This window comes from Mycteria americana, chromosome 8 (genome assembly GCF_035582795.1).
Source record: "Mycteria americana isolate JAX WOST 10 ecotype Jacksonville Zoo and Gardens chromosome 8, USCA_MyAme_1.0, whole genome shotgun sequence".
NCBI classification, from domain to species: Eukaryota; Metazoa; Chordata; class Aves; order Ciconiiformes; family Ciconiidae; genus Mycteria; species Mycteria americana.
The window spans coordinates 29460516-29477887 of record NC_134372.1 but is presented as its reverse complement, the minus strand read 5'-3'; the positions used below and the strand labels follow the sequence as shown (position 1 = coordinate 29477887).

Sequence of the window (17372 nt, the reverse complement as noted above, 5' to 3'; positions counted from 1 at the left end):
GGGGCGCTCCAGGGGGCGAGCCGCCGGCAGTGCCCGCCCCTTCCCGTCGTGGCGCCCGGGTGCCATGGAGCGGGCGGCGGTGCTGCGCGTCAAGCGGAAGCGCGGCGGGACGGAGCCGGCCGAGGCGCTGCTCCTCGCCTGCAAGCGGCTGCGCACGGAGTGCGGCGGCGCCCAGCCGGTGGAGAGGAGCCTCTTCAAGCTGGTGGCGACCGTGTCCTCCAAGGTACCGCGGCCCTGCCGCTGCGCGCCGGCGCCGGTGTAGGCCGGGCCCGCGCGTCAGGCGGGCGGGGGCGGTTTGATGCAGCCGGGGCATTTCGTTGTGCTCCTAAAGGGGCTTTTGAAAGCAGCAAGCTTCCTCCAGGTTTACAGTGCTGCTCCAGTATCCTTCAGTATCCCTTGTGGATGCGAAGTTCTTGCTGGTAGCCTGGAGAATACGCCTCGATGCGAGATGCCGTCCCGTCCTGATAACGGGGGCCTTCTCTTCGCTGCTGCCTGACGGGCTGGTTGCGCAGCAGCATACCAGCGTGCAAAGCGGGCTGTTAGTTAAGGTTGTTAGTTAAGCAGCGTAGCGCAGAGTGACCACCAAGAAAAGCTGTGTTCAGCACTGACTTGTCTATGCTTACAGACTGTTTTTCACTTATAGACTACTATATGTCCTATCTATATATACTATCTATATTACTATACGTACTGTAAATGTATATACTTCAGTATAGTCAACAAGCGAAGCCTGAATTTCTGCTGTTTGAGATGCTGAAGCTCAGCCCTACAAAGTTAACAACTGTCATCCACTGTACAGCCTTTTATATTGAAGAAAACTGGTCTTTCTTGGGAACTGGTCTTTATAGGAGACTGTAAAGGATATCGTGCCTTAAATTTAGGACCATCGCAGTCTTCCAAAGGCATGTGTTTTTGTTTGGAGGGTTATTCTGTACCACAAAGTATATTGTTTAAAAATCAAATTGAAACAGTCTTACAATTTACAAATATCTTACGCTTCTTTCCCCGTATCAAGAGAATGTTATGATAGTTGTGTTGCTTAAAGCAGTAGTACAAGTTACTTGAATGTTGTTGGGAACATTGGTACTGTAGTCCTCAAATAGGAAGCACCAGTAACAGTAGTTATTAATCACTTTTAGGAAGGAGTATGACTTACTATGTTGATGGTGTCATTATATTCCTCCTTCGTTTTGTTCCTCTACCCAGAATGAACCAGTTCAGAAATACGTTCAAGAAGTGATCACTCGAGACAAAGCAGCTCAAAGTTTGCGACCCTCTTTAGGAAGCACTCAGCGAATCATTCAGGAACTCCGTTCTTCCAAGCAAGTGAAAAGGAAGGAAAACCGTTATCGTGTAATAGCCAGCCATCGACCTAACTGTACTGAAACAGTTACACCTGTCATAAATGGCAAGTCATCGGTTGATGGTGACAGATCAGACTCTGAAACAACGGAATATGCTTCACAAGAGGAGAGCAGCGCTGTTGATAAGAGTTTGGACTGCTGTGGGAAGTTCCAGTTGTTTGATATTGAACAAGAAGAGGAGGTGGTGGGAGACTCCAGTGTAACAGCTGCAAACCCACAGGTCAGCAAACAAACTTAGTGTACGTGAAGTACTTTGATATCACTGTTGACTGGTACATGTGGGCAAACTGACTGCTGTGGAAGTTTTTTTGCATTGTAAGTGTTCCCCTATTTAATAGGAGCTTTAAGTAGATATTTACAAGTTGGAATATTGTACAGGGAGTAACTTTCATGAGGGTCCTTAAGTGCACTAATGTTGAGACAGCCAGCCATGTAGAGTTGGCTGCTACATGAAGGGCTTGTACCACCCTGTTTTTTCTGTACCCTGTTCTGATGTATAAATTCTCACGTTCATCTGTCAAGTGGATCTCTGAGGTTTTTGATTAACAACTTCTCTACCTAGAAAAGAAGAAATCTAATTCAATGTCTTCTCATCCACCCAGATGCCTAGGAATGTCACTTGTAGGCAAGATTCACTAAAGGAAAAGATACTTTCGAGCCTCCCCTTCTCAGAATTCCAATATATAGTTTTATTGTATATTTTGTTTTTAGCAGAACTCTAGGTGACTGACAGGCTGCTTAATCCCCTACATCCTGTTTTCATTGGTATTATGAGTTAAGTTTATGTTTTCAGTTGGAGGAATATCTGCTCGGTATCTAGAATGGTTTTAAGTATGAAGAAGCTCTGTCTTCTGTGTAGGGTTGCCCTGCATAGAGCGTTATGAAGATTTTGTATTAAAGAGATTTCGTAACTGTATGCAAAAGATGGTGAGAGGGCTGTGTATACTTTCTTTAGTAGTTCCTTCACTGTATGTAAGTACACGTGGATGCTTTACTTATGGAACTCATCACAGCTCTGAGGAACATTTAAATGCTTAATGTTAAAGATACTCGGGTGAGGAAGAGCCCAATCAGCTGTCATCCTTCAGTGTTTCTTATAGGTTATTTCAGGGCTTTGCCATCAAACTTTAGTATGAACTCTCGCTTTCTATTAAGCAAGTAGTTCAAACAGACATTTGAGATCTGTTAGTTAACTGTTCTCTATCACTCTGCTAATTAGAAAAACAGAATGAAATTGAGGTAGCATCAGAATTTTCCTCTTACTCTTTTAGAGCTAGCAGTAAGTGTTGAAAGCAAGAAGTAAGCTTTCTTTTTCATTCTGTAAGTATTTGGAAGTGAATGAAAGGCCAGTCTGTAGCTTTTCCTCAGAATTACTTAAGTAATTTAGGAGACACCGCTGTGAATTGGAAAAGATATTGTGAAAAGCTCTAGCAGGGAAAAATTGGCAGCAAAAACCTGCCTGTGTAGACCTTCAAATGCAGGTCACTAAAGCAAATACATTGCAAATAATTTATTAGGAAGGAGAAAGCATGAAGAAATTTCTTCTGTGTTAATGTTGAAGTGAGGAAATAAAGGAAATAAAAAGCATATCTGTAGGGCCTGTAAGCCTTTTCCTGTTAATCTGTCACATTTTCATTGTTTCCCCTGCACACTTTGTATACTGTAATCTGTTTGCGTGCTATCAGCGCTACTGTATGCACATCTTTCCTGCAGTGTTGCAAGCTCTACAAAGCACAGGCTATCTTTAAAACTTGTCTTTTCAACCAACATGTCATCAGAAACAGATGAACGGTTCTATGGGATTAGTCACATCCCCTTCAATAGTGTCTAATGAACTTGTCCCAGAATTTTTCTTCTATTTGAAACAAGGCATGGCTGGCTGTACTAAGTTAATTGGAAAATTCTTTGGTGTCTTTCTGTTCTAGGTTGCTAATGTTCCAAATATCAGCGTTCCAGTGGGGAAGTGTTTTGGTCTAAGATTTCCAAATGTCATCCGTAGCTAACTGTTGGCTACTGTCTACAAAGAAAACTGTTGGCTGTAACTAAGACTTTGTGTGCGTGGCTTCAGTGGAAATATGCCCTTTTTATTTTTTGTTTGTTTTTTTTTTTTCTCAGCAGAAGATTGATCCAGATGTGATTCTTTGCAATGCAGTAGAGATGATCCGTGAGCGTTTAAACGTTTCTGAAGATGGTAAAAAAGAACACTGTGAGAAAGAAGATGAGTATGTTTATGACATCTACTATATGGAAACATCAGCCCCTGGTTGGATCCAAAATATCCTTTCTGTACAGCCCTACAGAGAAGAATGTGAACTGGTAAGGATGTGGGAAAACAGATCTTTCTTAAATAGAAAGGTCACAAATAAACATGCTTGAAGTCCTATCATTAAAAGTTGCTATGCCAAGAAAGATCCTTTGAGATACTACACATATGCTCAGTGACTTCTGTGTTAGACTTTTTGTAACTGCCAGTCCTGCGTTCCTCCAGGTTACTGTTGATTCAAGCAAATTATGATATGACAATGAAAACTGAAGGGATAGTGCTCATGTAATCAGAAGAACTTGTCTGGCTTCAAACCAAATAAATTTTGGCACACAAATGTAAACTTAAGTAACTCGTGTCTGATTTGTGACTAGGAGGCAGCAATTAAAATGTAGTTGTAAATACGGTTGGGTAAAAAAAGGAGCAAGGGAGGACACGCAACTCTTTCAATATTTGAGGACTTTAATCTTAATACAAGATATTTTCTTGTAATTGAATTGTCCTTCAGTGACTGTGGAGTTAGGAAGTTAAATGTAAGCTTTAGTCTTTCATTGAATAGATACTGTGATCGATAGACTTGCATATCAGGAATTTGAAGCTGCTTTTTCTTTTCCTTGATCTATTACACTACTGCTGAAGTGAGTAGGATTAATTTAGACATTAACCTTGGCATTTAAATGCTGAACTGGCACATTTAAACATGTGACTTAACTGATTTTTCACCTAAAGCAGATTGCTATGCTACGGTGAATATACTGACAACGCAAATTTTTCTACAGTATGCTTCGTGCAACTGTTGAATAACTTATACTTGCAGTATATAAGTATCTCTTGGCTCTTTATGATCTGTATAGTATTGTATAGGTGCATGAAAAACCACTTAATGCTGAGTGTCTGTATTTATAGTGAATGTTGTTTTGTGTTGACATGCAGGTAGATGATTATCATGTTCCAGGGGAAATATATGAAGATGAAGATGACGAAAATGATGAAAATAACTGGCGTAATGATTATCCTGATGAAGATGAATTCTTACCTGAGGAAGATGGTGATGGAGAAAAAGGTATGCCTGTCATAAATACTGTTTGCTTTAATGCTGTGCATATATAAATCCCATCCATTTTTACATGCTGTCTTTCTAAAAAAGCAACTAACTGAGCACTGCTGGGTTAGTGTTCTGCTCTTATAACGGGTTAAATCTGCTTAGAGAAGGATCATCTTTCTTGAAACTACAAGGCATCTTCGTGTTTTTGCAAAGTCAAAATTAAGAACTTCATTTCAAGCTGCTGCACTTGCAAAGGATTTCTTGTTTTGAGAAGGAATAGGTGACTTGGTTCCACGTGCTTGAGAAACACTGCCTCTGCTTTCTTAACTCCCCATCCCAGTGCACTCCAAGTACAATTCAAACCTCACCTAATACAGAAGCTGTTCAGACTTTGTATTTGTTAGTTACTCAAGAAGCTTAAAATAGTCTGATTAACCTAACTGTTTTAACTAAAAAGAAGGGATAATCTAAAAGTGTTGATGCTCTTTCTTTAGAGTCTGAAGAGAGCTTCAGTGATGAGGACCAGTGTTACAGGAGAAGAACATGGAACAAATACCGACAGGAGGTTCTACAAGAATTTGGATACGATGAGATCCAAGATTTGGATTCTGACTAACAGCCCTTTTCTGAAGATGAAATGCATATTAAAGATTAAATTCTACTATTGCAGTAGAACTGAAAATCCAGAGAGCTGCTGATGGCTATTTGTAAGAATGTTGAACTAAAAAAAAACCCAACAAAAAAAACCCCACCAAAAAACCCTGGAAAACCACTTTCTGGTAAAAGTTGTGCTTATTGGGACAGTAGGAAACTGGTCTTTACATGGATGAGCTTTAAGCTAAATTTTTGCCTGTCTGGCCTTCTGGAACTGTTGGTGTGACTAGCATGGTTCACCTTAATGCTTATTGACTAGGCTTGAGTATTAGATACTAGATTGGGATTCCAGTAAATGCTAAAACCTTTTACTATCTGAGCAGCCAACTTCAGCTGGTAGGTATTAAACAGATGGGTGTGAATACGCAACTTGGCAATACAAATTTTTCTTCCAAGCAAAAGATACTATATGCTTTAAAATATTTTTTCTGCCCATTCTGTGCTGCTGAGGTTTTGAAGGAGTGGAGGTTCTGAAGGAACTTTTTTTTTTTTCTTTAAAAGCTGCGCGCCCAAGCGTTTGTACCTGTACTGACAGTACCTCCACATTATATATGGAGTTACTGTTGGCAGCAGCCCTTCTTGTCATGACTAATGGGTTTCACAAGAAGATCAACATGTCTGCTGTGATGGCAAGTGGAAGTCCTGGAAAAAGGCACTCTGTCCTAGTGCTTTCTACTGTATTTGTTCCTAAGTTTCAAGTTACCTTCTTGACAAGTGCTTGAGCATGTGACTGCCTTGACCTGTCCATTTTATTGCTGGATCTCTCTCCAGTAATTTTACTGTTGGAGTAGAACAATATATGTGCATTTAAATTGTAAATAAAGATTTTTGACTAAGTTTTCTTTACTCATTTAAAGATCATAGGAGTTGGTACAGCTGAAGCCATGTCAGCATTTTAACTTGCATTCATTTTTAAAACAATTTAATCTTACCTGTTTGGACACACAAAGTATTTCAGCACTCCCCTGTAAAAAATAGCTAATAGGATGTTAGATCTATGTCTGTCATGAGCTGTAGGTTGCACCAGTGACTTTAGGTCAATTAGTTCTAGCTGGTGATGTCAAGGTAGTGGGGGCAAAATATTTTTTCCTTGGTTTCACAGAAAGGTTAATATGGCTGTTAACCTATGCCACAACCCTAGCCTGTTAAAGCTATGCTGCCTGCTGGACAGATGTCTCAACTTAGATACTGAATTCATTCTAATCATATGAAAGACTAAAGAGTTGTATTATAATAGCTAAATGCTAATTTTCATTAACTAACTACTGAGAAGACCCTACATGTTTATGTCCCAACTGTGCACAAAGTTCCTCAGCTAGAATTTTAACAATTTTAAGTCCCAATGCTGCTTCACAAAGGTAGTTTAAGACTCCATTTTATGTTAGTTTTCACCATCTACTACCACTTGCCATTATCTGTAGCTTTTTGTTTAAGATAACCTTGGTCAGGGAGTCAGTACAAGAAGCCAAGGCTGATGCAAATGTGGTGCAGCATTTGAAGTGTGAATTGCTTCAGCCATATTCTTGTGATTACAAGATTTAGTTGAACTTAAAAGCACAAAAAAATGCACATGTGGACAAACTCAGGGCAACTGAGGTAAACATTCTGAACTAAGATAAAAATTCCAGGTATATTTTTGAAGTATATCTCACTCTGCTAGCCAAACAGGCTGGCTTCATTTTACCTTTTGCTGCACCAAAATTCAGTATCGAAGTGTCCTGATGTTAGGTTTACTGCTTTGGAATTATAAATACTACTAATTAGCATCAATCTGTAGTGCAATACTACTTCTTATTTCTGTTTTTACTCCTATTTTCTCTCCCTGCTACTTAGCTTTCAAGATATAGTTGCTGCCACAGAACTAGTGGTTTGTTTTGTGAATTTTTGGATGGTCATTTTGTAGTGAACAGCACTGAAATTTAGATAGGGAATTTTCTGACTGCTGAGGTAACACTGCTACTGTGTGTTCACATTGTGAAACAGTTCAGAAACAAATGCTTACAAGCTTCAAACTGAACACTTTAATTTTTGAAGTTTCATAAAGCATCTCAGAAGTTGACCAAGTTAACAAGCTAACAGGAAAGAATCATCAAATGTTAATCAAATCTTTAGTGCCAAGGTCCTTTGTTGATTAAATCCTTGCCACAGTCAGATACCACATTTCCACACAGCGTACAGAATAAAATACTTATCTTTAAGGGAGAAAGGTTGGTTCAGTCTTTAAATAATGTAGCACAACTTTATTAATTTTTCTGCTAATAATGACAAATTCGGTAGTTTGTTGTGACCAGTTGTCTTCTGGGAAAAGAACTGAGATAGCACAGCAAATCACTTCATGCAAACATCCATCAGAATTAAGCTGGAATGACTTGGTCTTTTGAGTCAAAGTGGTTTTCAGTCTAACTTAAAAATGCATTACTTCACCGCCTGGTTCTGCAGAAATCTAATTTGATCCATTAGCTCTTACCATTTTAATACCAATTCTGAAGAAGGAACAGTATTGACGCATAGCTTGTGTGCCTGAAATGCGTAGGTAATCATTATCCAATGAAAACATGCCCTGAAAATATGCCACAGTTTAGGAGGGTGACATAAGGACATGATTTATGTGGGAATCCAACTGCAAGTTAAGTACATTTTCAGTGTTTCTGAAAGACCACAGGAAACAGTTTTCCCATTTTTTCCAGTTCCATCTCTTCCCTTTTGTTGTCATAATTGCTTTATCCTCCCTCCTGTTTCTTGTAATGGCTTTGAAATTTTAGTTGGATTTGATTTCTAATTTCTTTTCTTCATTTGTGTCCATCTCTGTTAAAACACAGTAACAGAGCAGCTGCATGTTTCGTGTGACTGCACCTGCATAGGAAATTTAAGATAAATCAGAAGAATTAGCCACCTATCTCAACACTAATTACACAACATGCATCTGACTAATGAAAGTTAGTTGTTAAGAATGCTGCCTCACTTCTCAAGGGAAACAAACAATAAAAGTTAATACAAAAAGTGTCTTCCACTCAATTTTTTTTAAACAGATAATGTTTAAAACTGTTCCGTGGATATCTTAGGGTGTTTTTCTTCTTAGGCACCCTGCCAAGTAATGGAAGTAAAATCTTTTTTCCCTATAATTAAGAGTGTAAAATTGGTAGAATAAAAAAATAAAACAAGAACTTCAAATAGCACACAAGAAAGTGACAAGATTACTGAGTATTTACATATTCACTAGCTGCTGCAGCACCACATCCTGTTGCATTCTAAGATTATGCTATAAACCTTCCTTTCCACATCCTTCATCATGGTTTTCTCACATAGTAACAATGACAACAGTTTATTGCTGGAGAGAAATGTATGATTTAACTGCAGCAATTCAATAGAAGGCAAAATTCCATCTGTGACTGACATAAAAATCTATCCATCTTCAAACAGCTGATTCAGTAAAGCAAGACAGTTAGTTTGCATTACCAAGAATATCCAGCCCTTTTATAGTCATCAACTTTGCTTAAGAAAAACACTTTCCATGTGCTTGATTAAAGAGAAATGCATAAAAACTGGATGGTCTTTTAAATATACAGTAAATAACATCTGGGTATAAAAACGTATATAAAACCAGTATACCCTTTACTGGGTCTGGCTGGGATGCAGTTAACATTCTTCATAGCAGCCCATATGGTGCTGTGTTTTGGATTTGTGGCTCAAACAGGGTTGGTAACACACCAATGTTTTGCCTATTGCTGAACAGTGTTTGCACAGTATCAAGACTTTTTTTTTTCCTCCCACTCTGCCCTCCCTGCAACCAGATGGGCAGGGAAGTTCGGAGAGGAGATGGCCAGAACAGCAACCCAAACTAAGCAAAGGGGTATTTCATGCCATATAATGTCATGCTCAGCAATAAAAACTGGGGTAGAGGAAGAAGCGTGTGCAACAAGGGAGGGTGTCTTCTAAGGTAGCCGTTGCTTGGAGACTGGTTGCACGTGGGTCTGCTTATGGGAGGTGGTAAGTGATTGCATTTGCAGCAGCAGGGTTTTTTCTCCCCTCTTTCCTTCACTTACTAAATTGTCTTTATCTTGACCACAAGTTTTCCTGCCTTTGTTCTTCCCTACTCTCTCCCCTATCCTGCTTGGGGGTGCTGATGAGCGAGCGGCTCCGGGGATACTTAGCTGCTGGCTGGGGTCAACTGACCACAACCCTTTTCATCAACAAACCGAGATTTCACTTATTTAATTTTCCTCTTTCCTAACAACATCTCTATCTACAAAGAAACTTACCTAAAATCTTGTTGATAAACTGAGGTCTCCTTGATGCAGGTAAATAGACTCCCAAGAAAAAGACTGGAATTCCAGATAAAGCAATGGCAATTCCAATCAATGAATTTATAGTGTCACTATAGAGTGGCACTACCACCAGAAATACTGTACATATACAGAATATTATTGGGAAAGCCACACTCAGCTGGAGACAGAAAAAACAGAACAGAATGTTATTGAAAGATTTGTTGTCTACAGTTACAAATGTTTTGGTGAGAATTACAGGCTTTTCCCTCTCAACCCCACTTTGTAGAATCATCTGCTCTTTCTCTTATACATCTGGCTATTTGGAACCATAAGCAAATTGCAGAATAATTCTTGAAGAGAACTGCTGCTAAAAATTGCAAAGTAATCAAGTCTGGTAACTCTGCTGTGTTGAAAGAAACTGTGTAACAATATGAAGTGTTTTTAGACAAGTCCAATAAACCCCAGGAAACAAGAATGACTTTTTCATGTAGTGTATCAACTTTAAGTATGAGAAGGTGGTAAGAGGATCAGATACTGAACTGAAACACTATCAGAGCTAAATGTGGTCCACATTGACAGAATTAATTAATTTAAGCATTTCTAATTTGAGATTTCTAATCCAAGAAAAAAGACTAACTACTATGTTAGCCTACTGAGACATTCTCCAGTTGATGGAGAAGGGCTGCTGATTGAACTACCGCAACAATAAAGAAGTATACTATTACAATAATAACTTATTCTTATCTAGCAGAGAAGCTAGATTTCATGGTACAACATAAAAAGAAAGTAATGTTTTGTGTCCTGATCAATTTGTAACCTTTAGGCATAACATACATGGTCCAGATTTTAGACAGTACTTTTACATTATGTGAAAGAGAGGGATTTTAAACACTTCTATAATAAATAAATATTACCTTAAGAGGTCTGGGTCGATCTGGTTCCTTCCAACGTAGATATAATTGCCCAGCAATAGACAGACCAACAAAAAACCAGTAACTGAAACTGAAGTAATTAATAAGCTTGAAGACATCTTCCACAGCCAGGTAAATAAGGGTCATAGCACACTATCAGAAAAGAACAGGAGTGAGATGAACAACAGAAGTTTGAAACTTATTGTTTATGCTGCTTTTTGCCTTAAAGTAACGCCTTATACTCCTTGGTGCTTGGCATGGTTTTATGCCTCTCAAAATTCACTCTCTCAGAAATCACGTCAATGACAGTAAATCTGAAGTTCTCTTCTGTGCTTTTTTAAAGTCTTCCTTTAAATAATTCATATAGTCACATCTGAACAGTTGAAAAGAAAAGCAATAACTTACATTGAAGAGCAGTGCTGGCACAGGTGTGAACCTCCCTATGTGGATCATAGATAACAGATCAGGAAGGTGACCTTCTCGAGATCCTACAAAAAATAGCCTGAAAAAAAACAAATCAGAAGACAGATGTTGAGGCCACAGGTGAGAGAGAATGTATTACAGAAAAATCAAACAACAATACCAGTCAAAATAAGTATTTACACCACTGAATTTCCATCCTTTGAACTGGAACATGGATTCAACCCTTCTGGTAAAGATGTACTGTACAACAACCATTAAAAGATATATAATCTTTTAGAAACATGCTGTTAACACCCATTTTTAGAAAACAATCCTACTGGTAAAATAGAAAATATCTACAGTAATTGAAATAAATTTCTATTGTTTTAAAAAACTCTAAAAGCTAGCACTGAAAACATTCCAGCTTATAGCAGAATAGTTTTCAATGCCAACTAGAAGAGATCACCAGGTCTCTAAAAAGAGGTCACTCAACCACATGCTCAAAAACCAAAGATGCATAATTTTATTATCAACTGCAAATTGTTCTATATTGACTGCTTCACCAGATCATGTTCATATTTGTTCTCAGTACAGAGGCATTGAGCATACATTCAATGGACAGGAAGGATGTTCCAATGCCTGAATAAATCTATTTAAAATTTTCACTAGTCACATCCATAATCAGTGCTCAGAGGAAAGCTTCTATACTGTATCCTAAGCTTTTTAACTGCAGCTTAATAGCAGAAGCAACTTTTAAAACTTTCTACTTGGAAAAAACTTAAAGATACTGATTTTAAAAAGTCAGTAACTTTTAAGTAAATATATTTGCAAACAAGAACTTGCTAGAATTATTGTATCAAGTAAAATGGAAGATGACTCAACTGAAATAATCAGAAGGCCTGAGGACTCACCACACAGACAACATTCATTTCATCTTTAATTGTACTCTACATACAGCTAGGAACACTTTGGGGAAGTAATGCAGTGTTAAGGCCATATGTACACACTCAGAGGTTTATCTAGGTCTTTATTTTGTTGTGGCTATTCGTTATAGATTTGCTTACAAAAGTATTTTTGCCACTCATAACAGATGAGCATAACAGTAATGTGTAAAAATACTTATGAACATTTGTCAAACAGAAAGAGATATGCACTACCTTGATGATGCTAGAATTGAAGCATTAAGTCCACCAAAACAAGAAAAGGCTACAGCAATGGGAATTGTCCAGCTGAAGATACCAAATACCTGGTCAGCAAATGTCTAATGAAAGGGAAAAGAAAAAGGAAACATGAAAATATCTGCAACAAAGCATATGTAAAACAATGACACAAAGCTTTGGTAATAAGTTTGTGTGGAAAAATAGTAATATAGTAAGGACAATCCATAATGCAGCATAAGAAACACACAGCTTTTTTATTTATTTATGGATTCTAAATAAGCACAAACTCTTTTTCTGCTCACAAAAATAATGCTCACAAAGGAAAACAAAATGTTTTTAGAATTTTCTCACCATTCTTAATATATTTTATTATCTAACTGAACTACAGAACTCAAGTGTAACTTAGTGACTACAGAGAATAAAGGACAAAAATATTACTACATATCCAAAAAGGGAAGTGCCATATTGCATATGATAAACATAGCCACCATTACACCTGTTTATAGATACTATTCTAGGAATCTATTTTATTTTCCTTCTTCTCCAATTTCCTAAGCAGTATCTTTTCCTTTAGCTCCACCAGCAGGGCCTCTGTGCTCTACTCGCACAACATGGCAAATGACAGAGCAAGTATCTTATTAGCAGTCATTTGTTAATGTTCCTAGACAATACTGCAGGCCAACTGTGGTGACCTTCCATGATAGAGCTCTGAAACCAAGAAGCCAGGAGCATCAAAGTTTCACAGCAAGTGGTAAGAGTCATCGATTGCCAGTGATCTGGGACCTATAATGAAAACGGGTAATAATTTGCACAGTATTGTCCTGGTCAATTCTGTTCAGCCTCCTGGATGGAGAAAAAAGGGAGAGAGACTTAGAATATCAGACAGAATGTTTGAAAAATCAAGAAATTTAATATATGAAGACTGACAGCTATTCTAAATCCCATCTCGGTCTGACCATTGTACATATCTGTACATTAGCATGTTGGAGTTAAGCAGAAATCAGCTCATGCAGTGTTCAGAAGACATGGGTGGAAGCCTTCCTATCCCAATTCTACCTACTGATAGCTAAATTACTTCCATGATTTCTTTTACAGAAGCAAACTAACAGTCATGGTAGCAAAAGGATCATGCCTACATTAGACAGTATGAAATCACTATTTATAGAAACAGAAAGGTACATACTTATGCATAAGTGGTATTCAAACAAACCCCAAAGGTTTTGTGGGTATTAGAACATTTTACACCTCGGCAGGTAGCAGTAATCTAAACCTTTTTATGAACATTTCTCTAAATCACTTTCTTAGCTCTCTTGCTTTATCAATTTCAAGATCCTCAGACACAAAAAGCATCTATACTAGTTCAGCTTTCTGCAGGTCTGTCTTTTCTATTACAAAAATTTTTTTCAGTTTTTAATATTTTAGTATTTTGAAACACCTCCCCCTTGACGTCCCCTTTAAACTATTGGTCTTCACCATAACATTCATGAGCTAAGAAGTTCAGTCTAAGTGGATTAACATTCAGAACTGGCCTTTGTTTGTAGCATATAAAGTTAATCTGGATTTAACAGTGGTCAAATTTTGATTTAATTACTCCAGGAACAAGAGCACCAAAAGCAGTGCACTATGATCTGTTTTCTGAATGTTTTTGTAGGTCAAAAAAGCCTAAATGACTTAATATAGACATTTTTTCATGAAATGAGTTATTGATTTTCATGAGGCAAAACCCTGCCTATAATGTCAACCTTTAAACCATAAAATGCATAAAAATTTACTGTCATAAAACAAAGCTTCGCCGGTTAAAGCTTCCTGTTCATTGTCTCGGTTGACAAAGTGCTTTGTTCAGCATGTTATCCAGGTTAAGGTTCAGAATCCAACTCTGCTTAGCTGTACACCATCATCTACACTAAAAAGCAAAATTTATTCTATCCTTTTGTGTAATTTAGTTGAGCCTCAGCAAAGGCAGATAAGATTTCCTGCTGCTAAGGGACAATGCAAAAGTGTAGATTCACTTCAATGGGAACCTTGCCGAAAGGTTCAAAGGCAATGCATCAACTGTGTTAGTCACCCTGATTCTTACTAAAGCACATCTCTTCCTGAGCTCTTTTAGTTTATACATATTAGTATAGCTTCCCTCAAAATGGAGCTTCAACACACACACAGATTCCCACAGAAATTATAAAAATTAACACAAGAAAAGTATAAAAGAACTAACCCATGTATGAATTCTATTTCATGCTGAAATCAGAATGATTTAGCAAAAGACCATGCCATAAGAAATGTGTACTGTATACCGTGGATTACCCATTTTCAGGCAATTGAAACTGAACAAGCAACAATTAATTTACATTATCATATATAAAAGATTTCTGCTGCTCAAGAGTAAGTAATTACTAAAACCCACAGTGCTTCTCTCAGATCCTTATTGGATCCAAATGCAGCTCTGAGAAACCTGGTCTCCCAAAGCAGAACGTAATTCATAATGATCCAGCAAATGAATTAAGACAACTTCTCCAGAACAAGTAAAAATGAGTACAAGATGAAAATTCTAATAGGCAATTGCTGTAATATTTTAAAGGATGATTTAAACCTGGACTGCTGATTTCCGAAGCCAAACAAGTGAAATTACTAGACATCAAACTTAAAACTGCTAGAGGATTTTTTTTTTAAATATACAAAGCTAAGATACAGAACTCACTCAACAAGATGTTAGAGAATTAAGATGTTTAGTAAGGTTGCCTAAAGGATAAGCATTTAGATAAGTAATATTAATAGCTGAAGTTAAAGAAGAGAGAGAAAATGTATAAATGTAATCTTATGCTGCAGGATTCAAATTAGCTAATATGTCATTTGGAGAAACTTTTTTCCTCAAAAGGCAGGTTGGCGTTTGTTCTTTGCAAGCATTTCCCATTTCCTTCTGAAACATCTAGTAATGGGCCAGTGTGGAATGCCAGGTGTGGGAGTAGCTCGAAGGCCATTTCCATCCTATAATGCATATTCCATCTTTCTAAGATATGCTAATGTTGTTTCACACATCCTGGAGCACAGCAATCACTCATCTGAGCAGTAAAAACCACGAAGAGTTAAGGCAAAGCTATGGTATCACTGCCACAAATTATACACAGATCAAGACGTTATAGATTCAATGTATTCTGGATGCAAGCTATATGATATATAACAACTGTTCATCCAGCTCAAAGTCAAATAATTAATATCCCTAGATCTATAAGAGTCAGCCTCTTCAAAAGAGAGAATAATCTAGTGACAGCCTTTACCAAACACTGCCATTTCCAACGTACTTTCTAATGTTGCAGTTCGGATTCCTAAGAGAGCAAAGGGCGGAGCATTAACTTCAAGAGCTTAACTTTTCCCTAAGTGAGGTAAGGCAAAAGAGTATTTTAATTGAGAATGCTCTAGAAAGTTCAGCTTCGTTTGCCAAGTAGATCTGCCTGCAAAATGATCTTTCAGCAAAACACAGTTGAAAGGTACCTGAAGGTTCACTAAACTTTCTAGTGATATTAACTAGGTTAACATGGCAAGTATAGACCCACCTGCCTTTATGCAGGTGTTTTCTGACAGGGTTTCACCCTCATTTCTAACATAAAAATCAGCCAAGGTCGTGTATTACTACTCAGACAACAAACACACTTTTATACGTCAGAGTACACATTTACAAATCCTTCAACACTCCCATTTTAACAGATGCCAAGAAATGTCTTCTCCAAAGCTGAGCTATATTCTCTTGTAAACAATGACAAAACCAAAGAGCTCTACAGCGTTTCTTGCGGCAAGTGTTACTGAAGTGTAAGTAAAAGTGGCCACAATAAGCATTCAACTGTGTGCATGTCAGAGGGTTATTTTGCATAAGAAAGAAGGGCAGAGAAAAGTGCAAAAAGCAATCAAGTTATAAAGCACACACACCACGTGCACTGTACCAAGAGAAAAAAAAAAAGGGGGAGGGAGAACAGTCAGTGGCTGCTTTCTGCTAAAACCACAATTGTCCAGTCATGGATCCTCCACAAATGAGCTAGGCCTGGGCTCTGATCTGAGCACTCGACCAATTCCACTTGAACTACCACTACTTCTGGGAGTAGTGAAGTGCATTTATAAAAACAAATGAGCTGGCAACAGGGGAAAGAATGGAGCATTCGCAAGGGTATGCAGAGGATGACAGAGGAGCCTACCTGGAGGCAGCTATAGCAGAAGCATTTAGTCCACCATAACAGGAGAAAGCCACCACTATGGGGATGGATTTCTTCTCAGGTTTCTTCTGAGAAAGTCTAAAGAGCAAGAAGGATTAAGAGATTAAATTGTCGTCTCTGCTATAGTCTGACAAGTCCTGTAGTCCAGACTTGAACTATAACTGCTTCTAACAGCTAGGAAACAGTAAGAGAATTCAGTGGCTGATACAGCACTTGCAGTTACAGATAAAGTCCTTTTGTGCCCTCCCATCCATTGGACATTTAAGATATACATATATACATGCACACTGTAGAAAGACATGCACCTGGAATTGTTTCCTTAGTTCTGATTTTTTTTTTTCCAAACCAGCAACAGGGAATAATAATGAAGGAAGAAGCTTCCAGCCATGTGCTTCTCTGCTGAACTGCCCTCATTTTGTCATGACGAAAATGTTACATTACTCCCAGAAGAATGGTCAAAAACTGAATTACAGCTTTGTTTCAAGACATGAATGACTGGTTTAACTGCATTTTAATTTTGTCTTGGGTTAGTTTGATCTGATGATCATCAGCTGGTAATTTGTGAATGGTTTGCAAGAACACTTTTTTGTCCTTTTAAAGGTCCGAGCAACAGTTCTATACAAACAGGTGGAACTAAAAGCAGAAGAAATTGCCCCACATAAAGAGCTGCCACAACAAAATACACAGGATACTGCCTCACACCCAGTAATTCAGGCACACAGATGATTAGAAAGACTCATATTTATGTTACTAATCGCAAGACGAGAACTGTTTCATCACACTTAGCTGCACACCAAAAGTGCACTTAGAGGAACACAAAAAAAATCAGACTACACTGAGAGCATATCAACCTGTGAGCACATGCTAGGCTGGTAAAGCACTAAACAGTATTTATCAGATGGATAAATGCAAAGAGAATGTAGTCTAACACGAATAAGAAACTTATACAAAACTATACCCAAAGATTATGAGGTGTTTCTATTAGGAAGGCTTAAAAGGCACCTACAGACCCTCTTTATGTAGCTCATTTCAAGATGCTATTGCACATGCAAGCTTTTCCAGGCTCAGTTCTATAACATTCTTACCCTGAAAGTCATATAGAGCTGTAA

General features: G+C 38.0%; 2 protein-coding genes across 3 annotated transcripts in view; one reads left to right on the top strand and one right to left on the bottom strand.

Moving 5' to 3' along the window:
• Positions 1-19: 19 nt before the first annotated feature.
• SLC7A6OS (solute carrier family 7 member 6 opposite strand) lies at positions 20-5795 on the top strand. 2 transcript variants are annotated; one of them, XM_075510568.1, is made up of 5 exons: positions 20-223; positions 1207-1584; positions 3480-3680; positions 4561-4690; positions 5167-5795. In XM_075510568.1, the coding sequence occupies exons 1-5, from the start codon at positions 65-67 to the stop codon at positions 5286-5288; spliced, it is 990 nt and encodes a 329-aa protein (XP_075366683.1). In that variant the 5' UTR covers positions 20-64; the 3' UTR covers positions 5289-5795. The 2 variants fall into 2 exon arrangements, with proteins under 2 accessions (XP_075366683.1, XP_075366684.1); XM_075510569.1 differs by having other exon boundaries at positions 21-223; positions 3483-3680.
• Positions 5796-7231: 1436 nt separating this feature from the next.
• The window catches only part of SLC7A6 (solute carrier family 7 member 6), a 31043-nt gene continuing 20902 nt past the window's right edge, over positions 7232-17372 (bottom strand). The window contains exons 6-10 of the mRNA XM_075510564.1: positions 12062-12165; positions 10908-11004; positions 10506-10655; positions 9586-9769; positions 7232-8179 (exon numbers count right to left, since the gene is read on the bottom strand). Of these exons, the coding sequence (XP_075366679.1) occupies positions 8085-8179; positions 9586-9769; positions 10506-10655; positions 10908-11004; positions 12062-12165 (630 nt within the window). The 3' untranslated portion in view covers positions 7232-8084. The remainder of the gene's footprint in view (positions 8180-9585; positions 9770-10505; positions 10656-10907; positions 11005-12061; positions 12166-17372) is intronic.

What these genes read in the sequence shown, in the direction of transcription:
- SLC7A6OS (XM_075510568.1), top strand. Translation starts at nt 65, where the DNA reads ATGGAGCGGGCGGCGGTGCTGCGCGTCAAGCGGAAGCGCGGCGGGACG. An exon ending in TGGCGACCGTGTCCTCCAAG is followed by an intron (nt 224 to 1,206) that starts GTACCGCGGCCC and finishes TCCTCTACCCAG; the next exon opens with AATGAACCAGTTCAGAAATA. An exon ending in AGATGGTGATGGAGAAAAAG is followed by an intron (nt 4,691 to 5,166) that starts GTATGCCTGTCA and finishes CTCTTTCTTTAG; the next exon opens with AGTCTGAAGAGAGCTTCAGT.